Source organism: Eubalaena glacialis, chromosome X (assembly GCF_028564815.1).
Source record: "Eubalaena glacialis isolate mEubGla1 chromosome X, mEubGla1.1.hap2.+ XY, whole genome shotgun sequence".
Taxonomy (NCBI): Eukaryota; Metazoa; Chordata; class Mammalia; order Artiodactyla; family Balaenidae; genus Eubalaena; species Eubalaena glacialis.
Genome location: NC_083736.1, coordinates 127,024,474 through 127,034,577, shown reverse-complemented (window position 1 = coordinate 127,034,577; position 10,104 = coordinate 127,024,474). Strand labels below are relative to the sequence as shown.

Here is a 10,104-nt window from a genome sequence, read left to right as displayed (position 1 = left end):
CTGGAGATATATATATATATATATATCTTGGGGGTCACCATTCAACTCACTACAGATCAGTATAAACAACACTATCTATTTGAGCTTTCCAATTTGAACTTTTAAGTTGAAGGGGCTGTTGCTATTAGGGCTCCAGAGTGACAGATGGAACAGCCAGGGGACTTCTGCAGGGAGTAGGAATGTTCTATGCTAGGGGGAAGGCAGGTGCTTCTGCGTTGTCCACTGGGAGCAGGGCACAGCTTTCAGATGAGGAGACAGCGAGGAGCTAGCCAGCAGGCCAGGTTCCAGAGTTGGACAGGAGGGCACACTGGGGAAGATCAGGAGAAGCATGCTCTAAGTCAGGATATTGCTAGGACTGGACACAAATGCAGCACCTGGGTAGAGTTAGCTATTAGGGTATCCTAGGTCTCTAAGCAGGAGGACCCTAGGTAAATAAAGCTCAGACAATCCCCAAATTATGTTTTATTCTCATTTCCCCTTCCTTCTCTATGCCTGCTTTTAGTACCATCACATGGTCCTTCTTTTTGTCACCTGAGAGATATTATACAGTACTGAGAAGAGTAATAGAAGACAGACCTGCCTTGGGCTAGGAAGAGTGGGAACAACGTGGGCCCTAGATGAATTCAGACCATGGTCTAGTCTCAGCCCTGTCACTTACTAGCAGTATCATCTTGGGGAAATTACTAACACTATGAGCCTTGGATGCATCCTCTGTAAAACGGGTTTGATAAGCCCTGTCTTGTAGGACTGCTGGAATGTATGCAAAGTAAGAAAAGCATCTAGCACAGTGCCTGGCATTTATTAGATGTTTAATGAATGGCAATTATTTCTAGTATTTTTTTGTCCCCAGATCTTACTGCCCTCTCCTCTGGGATTTTGTTTTTATCCAGGACGTCTCAAATAATACACAGTTCAATCAAATCAGGCAAAAATGCAGCTTCACAAAACTCATTAAATTTTTCCTCTTAGAGGATATATTAATTTGGGGTATGGGTTAGTCTTCCACAGCTGATATAACTCAAAGCTCTTAGAATTTAAGTGAAAGACTAACTCCTTCCTTCTCTCCCAGGTATTCATCCATCTAAAATACTATTTTCATTCATTTCACTGCCGCCAAAGCCTAGACCTTGCTTAGATTTGGCCTAATTACACTCAAGATAACCTACCTTTAATGTGATTTTAACAGAGTTGGCTCTGGCTCTCTTAGGCCAGGGAAAGGAGTGTCAGCCTAGTGGCTTCTGGGTACCAACTCAAGAGAGTATCACCCTATTCTCAAGAAATCACTGCAGATGATATGTATAGAGCACCTTCATGCACTGTATTAACTGCACTGGGACAAGAGTTCAGGGTAGCTCTCATACCTGCCCCAGGCAGGGATTTCCCTCTGGTTTATCCCTGATCCAAAAGTAACTACTAAGCAATTTTCCATTCCAGGCTCTTCTCTCACCTCTAAAACACACAGTCCGAGAGTCTGGCCCCTGCCACCACCCACAGCTTAATTTAAAATGAACTCCCATAGAAGGAATTGCCATTTCTCAAAGCCCCAAACTGCCTTAGCTCAGGGCATTTCCACTCGACTGCTCGCATCTGGAGTTCCACCTCCTCACTCTTTTTTTACTTGTTCTTTAGGTAATGGAGGACATCTCACCATCTTCCTGATATGATTGCTGCTCCTAACCTCTACCCTTCTATGGGTAGGGGTGTGTCTTGCTTACCCTAGAATTTCCATTATTAACACAGTGCTTTCCAAAGAGAAAATATCCAGTTAATGTTTGATGAATAAATGAGTGAGTTTTTTATTTATTAAGATTAAGATCACTCCTACTTTCTTGAATAAACCAAGCAAATCCAAGTATATATCCTTTAATTTTACTGAACAATAGACTAAAATGGTTAAGGGAATCAAAAAATTAAGATTTGTTAAGATTACTCCTACTTTCTTGAATAAACCAAGCAAGTCCAGGTATGTATTTTCATATTATGGAACAATACACTAAAGTAGTTAAGGGAATCCAAAAATGAACCAGCTTTTACATTTTTTTCTCTATTGTCTGCTGAGTTCTTTCACATTTCCAAGAAAATTCCTATTCCAATGCCATGTTATCTTGTTCCGGATCACAAAATAAGATGGAAGGTTCCCCAACTTGTTTTGCAAAATATCAAAACTCTTATTCTTAAATCTGATGTTTAGCAATAAATGTGACCAATATCATTTATAAACAGATTCTAAAGCTAATAAACCTATTAAAGGAAAAGCATTTGAAAAAAATACCAAAAGGAAAACAAAAAAAGATAAACTTTCAAGTCACCCATACAGAACAGGAACACAAAGTTGTTGCACAGTGTGTTCTCCCCAGCCTGACCCCGACCCTCCTCTACTTAGAACCCTGACTGCCCTCTCCAAGCACAGAGTGAAGATTTGCACTCATTCTTCAGTTGGGTCAGAAACTGCTGAGGAATGCTGCACAATGAACATGGCAGTAGTACTATCCAAGGGGCCAACTGTGGCCCCGACTCTCTTCGTCATCTCTTAAAGCCTCCTCATACCAGTATGAGAAGGAAATGGGGTCAGTTCCTTTGATCTTGGCCAAAAATTCCAGAACTTTCAGCTTGCTGGTTTCAGCATAGGCCCTTGGACCCCACAGGAATTCATACCGTGGAGGATCACTATTAGGCACCTTCCGGTACTCCAGATAATTCTCCTGCACCCAATCTCTGGTGATGAGCTTCCTGGGCTCCCCAAAAATGAAGTGCTTCCTCCCAGCATACACGCCTAACATATTCAAGAAATCCCAGATGTTTTCCTCAGGGGCGCAGTTGCCCTCTATGAAAATCACACCCAGGATGATTACCAGGAGGCCATTTTTAGGCATGCTCTGGTCATCACTAAGCATCTCACCATGGGTGAGGTCTAATGAGTTGACAAGGACATAGGAGTGGATTTTGGGGTCCACTTCCTTCACATCAATGCCGGAGATCACCTCTAGGCGCTTAGAAGCTTTCTTGAAAATCACAGAAAATTGGTTTTTGTACTTTTTGCTGACAACCTTTAGCATTTCTGCCTTTGTGAAGGGCTCCTTCAGTCGATATTTGAGGACCATGAAATGCAACAAATCAGCCACCTTTTCATCCTGCAGTTCTCTGAGCAAGGATCTGGTGTCTACTGAGGCCTGGAGAGAGCGTGTGCCCTCTTCTTCTTGGATGCTGGAGCTTCTATCCGATGTGCTCCATGACATGGAGGAGAAGGAGCTCTGAGGACTCTGGGGAGGACCCAATGTCTCAGTGGCAGGCTCCTCCTCCTGCTCCTGCCCCTCCTGCCCCTCCTCCTCCTCCTCCCCCTCCTGCTCCTGCTCCTCCTCTGGGGTGCCCAGTAGCAGAGGAGAGGAAGGGGGGGAAGTGGAGGGGTAGGAGAAAGTGAAAGAGCAAGAGGAAACAGAGGCAGTTTCCTCCTCCTCCTCCTCCTCAGCTGTGGGAACCTGTACTATCAGCAGGCCTTGTACGTCACTTAGGGTCTGAAAGCCTGGCTCAAATGTGAGGCGCAGATGCTTTGGAGAGCGAGGCATGATGACTCTTGTTGGAGGCAGCAGGTAGAAGTGTAAGCAGGATGGTGGGAGATGGGATCCCACGGGCCTGGGGGAGAGAGGGAGCGGTCAGCAGCCTCAGCACAGAAATGCACCCTTGGCAGCTCTGACAAAGGCTGGCTTACAGATCTCCTCTTTAGGGGGTGCTCTAGGGCCTCACAGAGCTCCTGTCTCCCTGGACAGTTTGTCCCCTAGGAACCTGTAGGAAGATGTGAGAAAGCTCCTCAGGGCGCAGCCAACCAGTACAACCCGAGGCTTCCAGGGCTGACTGTGGGCAGGTGGCTCAGGCACTGTGGGATCCTTGGCAGACATTCAGGGTGTGCACCTCACCTTGTCTCCCAGTACTGTCTGGGCTTCCTCTGCTCTGCTGACCTGAGGACATGTGCCTCACACCAAGGCCCTCACCTCATGGTTCCTGAAGCCCCTGACAGGCAAGGAGGGGCCGAGTTCTGTGAGGTCCCCGCTGTTCTGGAGTGGATGATCCCCTCCATGCTAAGGTTCTTACCTTTCCTCTAACGAGGCTTGTGCCCTCTCCTCCTGTGCCTCTGCTAGCCTAAGGCAAGAGGTCACATTCCTTAAACAGATGAGAAGGAAGTGAAGGGGCAACACTTTCGACCACACCTGCCCAGGGCCTCCCGGGCATAATGGAAAGAGCTGAATGAAGTTTGTGGGTTCCCCCTCTCTCCTAGCTGAGTGTTACCCTCATTCCTCACATTGATGCCTGGTAGGTTCTGGGACTCCTCCCTCTGCTGTCCTGACTCTGGCCCCTTCAGAACAAGCCCTCACCTCCCTGAGACCATCAAGAGGGAAGTGAGGGTCCACCATATCTGACCACTGTGCCCAGGGCCTCCCAGAGCTGACAACAGGGGAAGGGCAGAGCTGGGTATGCCTTCAGTCCTCGGGTGAGGGTGTGCCCTGAGGCCTCACTCAGGGTCCCTACCTTAAACTCTGGCAGAGTCTAGGACTCTTCCCTCTGCTGACCTGATGTGGCTTCCCCTCAGACCGCCACTTCCTCAGAACGAGGACCTCACCTCCCTGAGAACCCATGGACCAAGATGAGGCACCACATCTTACCACCCCTGCTATGTCCTCCCAGTGCCAAGAGCAAGAGCTGGTCCCCATGTGTCCTGTAGTGGGGCTATCCTCAATCCCCCCTCATGTTATCCATCTTTACTCCTGACGGGGCCTAGGCTACCCCCTGCTGGCTGGAGCTCACCTTTCTGAGACACCTCTCTCACCCTTGGAGAAAGTGAGGGCATACCTATACAGCCAACCCTGCCTGAGCCTTTCCAGGCCTGAGGACAGGAGATAGCCAGACTCTATGGGGGTCTCTTCTCTCTGGGGTTGGCAGTACCTTTGGTCCTCACCAAGGGTCCTTACTTTGACTCTGGTAGAGCTTGGGACTCTTCTTTCTTCTGACCTGACGTGACTCCTTCAGCTGACCTGTCTTCTCACTCACACCAAGGCCTTCACCTCCCTGAGACCCTTAAGGCAAAAGTGAAGAGACATCACATCCAGCCACCCCAGCCTGGGGTCTGCCATGGCTGACAGCAGGGGCTGGGTTCCCTCTGTTCTGGGATAAGGAGTTCCCTCTGTCTTCCCTCAATGTATTCTTTACTCCTGGAGGGCCTGGGCCCACCTTATCTGGTGACCTGAAATCATCCTTCTCAGACCAAGGCTTTACCTCCCAGGGACACCTCCACGCACCCCTTGCAGGCAGTGAGGGTACACCACATCTGGGCATTCCTGCCCGGATCCTCCCAGGGCAGACAGTGGGGACAGGGTGGAATTTCTGTGAGACCCCTTCTGTCTGTGTTAGGGGGTAACCTTAGTCCTCTTCAAGGCCTTTAGCTGACCTTGACTCCTCAGATTCTGGGACTCCCCCCTTTGCTGGTGTCATCAGCTCAGACCAAAGCCTTCACCTCTCTGGGACACCCCAGACAAAGTAAAAAGACACCAAATCCAGCCACAGCTGCCTGGGGTCTGTTCTAGCGTGGGGAATGCACTCTCTCCTCGTTCAAGGTATTCATCTGTACCCCTGGCAAGGCCTGTCCTACCCTCTGCTGACCTGAAGTTTCCTGCTCCGACCCAGACCTTACCTCCCTGAGACACCCCATCCCCCTGACCCCTGGCAGAGCTTGCAGCAGAAGGGACAGTTCCTCCCATCTGCTCACCTCTACTCTGATCCTCCCAGCGCTGAGACTCTGTGGCATCCTTCTTTTCAGGGAAAGGGGGCCTTCAAGCCTCCCAGTGGTCCTTTCCTTGACTTCTGATAGAGCCTGGGACCCCTCAGTCCGACGCTGTGACCTCTCTGAGACCCTCCCCCCAGCAAAAGTCAGGAAATGCCACATCTGGCCAACCTTGCCTGTGGTCTCCTGGGGCTGACAAGAGGGGCAGGGCTGGGTTGGGGCCCCCTTCTCTCTAAAATGGGTATTTTCAGGGCAGACAGAGGCCAAACCTACCTGGGAGGGAGGTCCTCTCAATCCTCCCTCACGGTCCTCTCTATTACCCTGAGGTCCAGCCCTCAGAAAAAGTCTCACCTCCCTGAGACTCCCAGAGTGGAAGTCAATAAACGCCACGTTTGGCAACCCTGCCATGTGGCCTCCCAAGGCAGGTTGCTGCGAGACCCCTCTCCCAGGGTGGGAGGTCCAGCAAATCTTCCCTCAGGGCCCTTGACACCTGGCAGCATGCGGTACTCCTCCCGCTGCTGAACTCAGGCACGCCCACCAGACCAAGGTCTTCCCCAGCCCGGGGAGCCCCCAGAAAAAGAGTGAGCCGGGGCCCACATACAGTAACCATCCTTGGCTCGCCCGTGTCGACAGCAAGGGCAGAGAACTGCTGGGCCCCATCTGTCCTGGTGTGCGGGGGGCCCTCAGTCCTTAATCTGAGCCCGGGAAAGCCTGGGGCTCCTCCCTCCGCCGAGCTGTCCCTGCCCCTTCAGGTCTCCGGCCTCGCTCCCCTGAGAACGTCCAGATAAAAGTAACGAGAGGCCACACCCTGCCACCCCTACCAGGACCTCCTAGGGCTGACAGCAGGGGCTGAACGCCATCTTTTCGGTGGCGGGGGAGCTCCCGTCCCCCCTCAAGGTGCTGCCGTCGGCCCTCAGGCAAAGGCGTCTCTCCCGGAGACCAGCCCCACGGCGTCCTGAGGGAACGAGGGGGCATCACTGAGCCCTCCCGGGGGGGCTCGTGGGGCTCCGCGTCCGCGGAAGGTGCCCTCATCCATCCTCACGGCTTCCCACGCAGTCGCCACGGGGCCCGCCCCCCTCCCTTCTTCTGACCCGAGGCCGCCGCCTCAGCCCACGGCCACCACGGCCCCGGGGCGCCAGGCAGAGCCGTCAGGAGACGGAGAGGGGCCCCGCGGCCCACAGCCCCGCCCGAGTCGGCTCAGGGCGGACAGCCAGCCGGGCGAGGCGGGCGCCCGCGGGCCCCCGGTGCGGACTGCGAGGCCCCCTCGGCCCTCCACGAGGGTCCCCCTTAACAGCCGGCAGGGCCAGGACCCCCCCGCCTTTTCTGACCTGAGTCCAGCCCCGACGGACAGGGCCCCGGGCCCCGACGCTCCTGACACGGAGGCCCAGGGAAAACACCTCCGAGGCCCGGCCTGGGCTGCCCGGGGCGCCGCGCAGGGCGGGCGGGGGAATGCGGAGAGCGGCCCTCGGGCCTTCCTCCCCGTCCTCACCTCCGCGCCGGCCGGCTAGGGCCTCTGCCTCCGCCCACCCAAGTCCGCGCCACCGGCCCCAACCGGCCCCAACCGGCCCCAACCGGCCCCAACCGGCCCCAACCGACGACGCCTCGTTCCCTCAGCCCCCGGCCGGAAGTCAGGCACCTCACATCCGGGCCCCCTGCCCGGGGCCTCGAGGAGGACGGCAGGGTTAGAGCGGGCCGGAGGGGCCCGTCTAGGGCAGCTGAGAGGGCCGCTCTCCTCCCTGTGGACCCTCGCCTTGCCGCCCGACGGGGCCTGGGCTCGTTCCTCTGCTGCCCAGTCCAGTCCCCACTAACGAGCCTCACCACATGCCCAGAAAGCCTGCCTGTGTGTTCTCAGAGCGGCCAGCAAGCGTGCGGCGGAACCCCCTGCGGTGGGCCTCTCGTCCCTCTGGGTCCTCCCCTTACACCAGACAACGCCTGGGGCTCCTCCCGCCCGCGAGCCCTCAGACTAGCCCCGCGTCCCTCAGACTCCCGACAGCGCCTGAAGCGCCACAGCTGACGGCCTGTGCCGGCGGCTTTCCAGGACCGCCGGCACAGGCGGGGCGAAGCCTCTGCAGTGGAGGCCTCTCCCTCCTTCCTCAGGGGCCTCACCCGGAAGCTTGGCAGAGCCTAGGAATCCTCTCTCTTCTGGTGTAAGTCTGCACGCCTCAGAGACAGCCCCCTGTCCTGCAGACTCCTGAGGTGCTAATCCCGACACGCCACGTCCAGGGACGCTGCCTGGGGTCTCCCAGGGATGAGAGCAGGGGCAGGGCGGGGGCGGGCTTCCTGCTCTTTCGGCGGGGCGCTGACGGGATTCTCACTCTTTCTTCAGGGCGCTGACAGGATCCCTGCGCCGGGGTGGAAAAGCCACTCAGTCCTGGCTCAGAGTCCTCACCTTGGCTCCGGCACTGCCTGGGCTGCTTCCCTCGTGGGCTCCAGAACAAGCCGCTGCTCCCCGAGAACATCAAGGCAGAAGTGATCGAACGTTATGTCGGCTACGACGTGCCACGGCTGCGGAGGGTTGACAGCAGAGGCAGGCAAGCTACCCTCCCGCTCTGAGATTGTAGGCATACCCGCAGACTTGTCCGAGGTAGTATTTATATTTACTCCCGACAGGGCTTGTACGGGCCCTCCCTCTTGCTGACCTGATGATGCGTCCCTCGGTCCAAGGTCCCCATTCCCCTGAGACCGCCCCCTCCAAAGAGGACGTGGGGGAGGGGTGCTCTGCCCGACTGGGCGGCCCCGGGTGTCCCGTGCTGGTTTCGTGGGCGGCTTCGTGTGGGTCCCCCACTGTCTGGGAAGGGGGTCGCCACAGTCTTGCCTCAAGATCCTCCTCTGGATGCCTGGCAGGGCCTGGGCCCCCTCCCCTCTCCTCACATGAAACAGGGCCCCTCAGAGCAAGGTCCTCACCTCTCTCTGATGCCCGAATGGGAAGTCAGCAGACCCCACATCTGGCCACCATGCTTTAGGGCCTCCCAGGGCTGAAAGCAAGTAAAGGGCTGTATTCTGTGGTACCTCCTCTGTCTGCGGCAGGCTTTTTTTTTTTTTTTTTTAATGAATGTATTTATTATTTATTTATTGGCTGCGTTAGGTCTTCGTTGCTGTACGTGGGCTTTCTCTAGTTGTGGCGAGCGGGGGCTTCTCTCCATTGTGGTGCGCGGGCTTCTCCTTGTGGTGGCTTCTCTTGTTGCGGAGCATGGGCTCTAGGCGCGTGGGCTTCGGTAGTTGTGGCACTCGGGCTCAGCAGTTGTGGCTCACGGGCTCTAGAGCGCAGGCTCAGTAGTTGTGGTGCTCGGGCTTAGTTGCTCCGTGGCATGTGGGATCTTCCCGGACCAGGGCTTGAACCCGTGTCCCCTGCATTGGCAGGCGGATTCGTAACCACTGGGCCACCAGGGAAGCCCCATGCGGCAGGCTTCTATGTGGTCCTCCCTCAGGGTCCTCACCTTGATGTCTGGTGGTGATCTGATGATGACAGTGTCTACCTGTCCCTCCCTTCTGACCACATCCAGTGACCATGCCCTGGGGCTTCCCAGGGCTAACCACGGAAAGAGGGCAGGGCTGGGGCCAATTGCTTCAGGCCATCAAATCCTCCTTCAAGTCCTCACCTTGACAACTGGCAAGATCTGGACTCCTCCCTCTACTGACCTATGCCTGCCACCTTCAGACCAAGGCCTCCACCTTCCTGAGACCCCCAAGCTGGAAATGAACAGGGCTGCTCAGCCTGAGACCCCTGCCTGGAGTCTCCCAGGACTGACATCAGCAGTAAAGCAGGGTTCTGTGGGGTACCCTCTGTTCCGGAATGGTGGACCCTTCAATCCTCTTTGAGAGTCCTCATCTTGTATCCTGGGTTGTCAATTAAATACAATGTGGGAAATTACCCCTCTCTGCCATCTCTGACCATTTGCTCAAGTGCAACTCCTACAAAGAATGGTTTCAGGTTCCAGGCTAGTTCCTGTGTGGAAGAGTAGCAGCACCCATGACAGAGAAGAAGCCCAACTTCCCAATGGGTCTCTTCACCAGCCAGACTTAGATTTTAGAAAAAAATCTAAGAACTAAGAATTTTAGAATTTTGTTCTAAAACAAATTATTTTCTACATGGAAGAGGCTGAAGAGTTGCGATTATGGGATGTCCTGCCTCTTTTGAGCTTATCTCACATTGCGTTGTCCAGTGAGGTGATTTTCGTTTTTATAACCCTCATTCATAGTAAGAAATATATTGTACATTGTGTATCTCTGCCAGGTATATATGTAGAATGTGTGTGTTTGTGTGTGTTTGTATTTCATGAATACCTACCTTACTGTGGGTGATTCATTGTGATACTCACTATCCCATTTTTAGT

General features: G+C 54.4%; 1 protein-coding gene across 1 annotated transcript; it reads right to left on the bottom strand.

Moving 5' to 3' along the window:
- Nucleotides 1-2,486: 2,486 nt before the first annotated feature.
- LOC133081919 (melanoma-associated antigen 8-like) lies at nt 2,487-9,521 on the bottom strand. Its single transcript, XM_061178230.1, has 7 exons — nt 9,410-9,521; nt 8,580-8,680; nt 6,209-6,326; nt 4,949-5,066; nt 4,087-4,155; nt 3,435-3,630; nt 2,487-3,260 (listed from the first exon to the last, which is right to left on the bottom strand). Exons 1-7 carry the CDS (start codon nt 9,519-9,521, stop codon nt 2,487-2,489), a joined length of 1,488 nt encoding a protein of 495 aa, XP_061034213.1.
- Nucleotides 9,522-10,104: the final 583 nt, after the last annotated feature.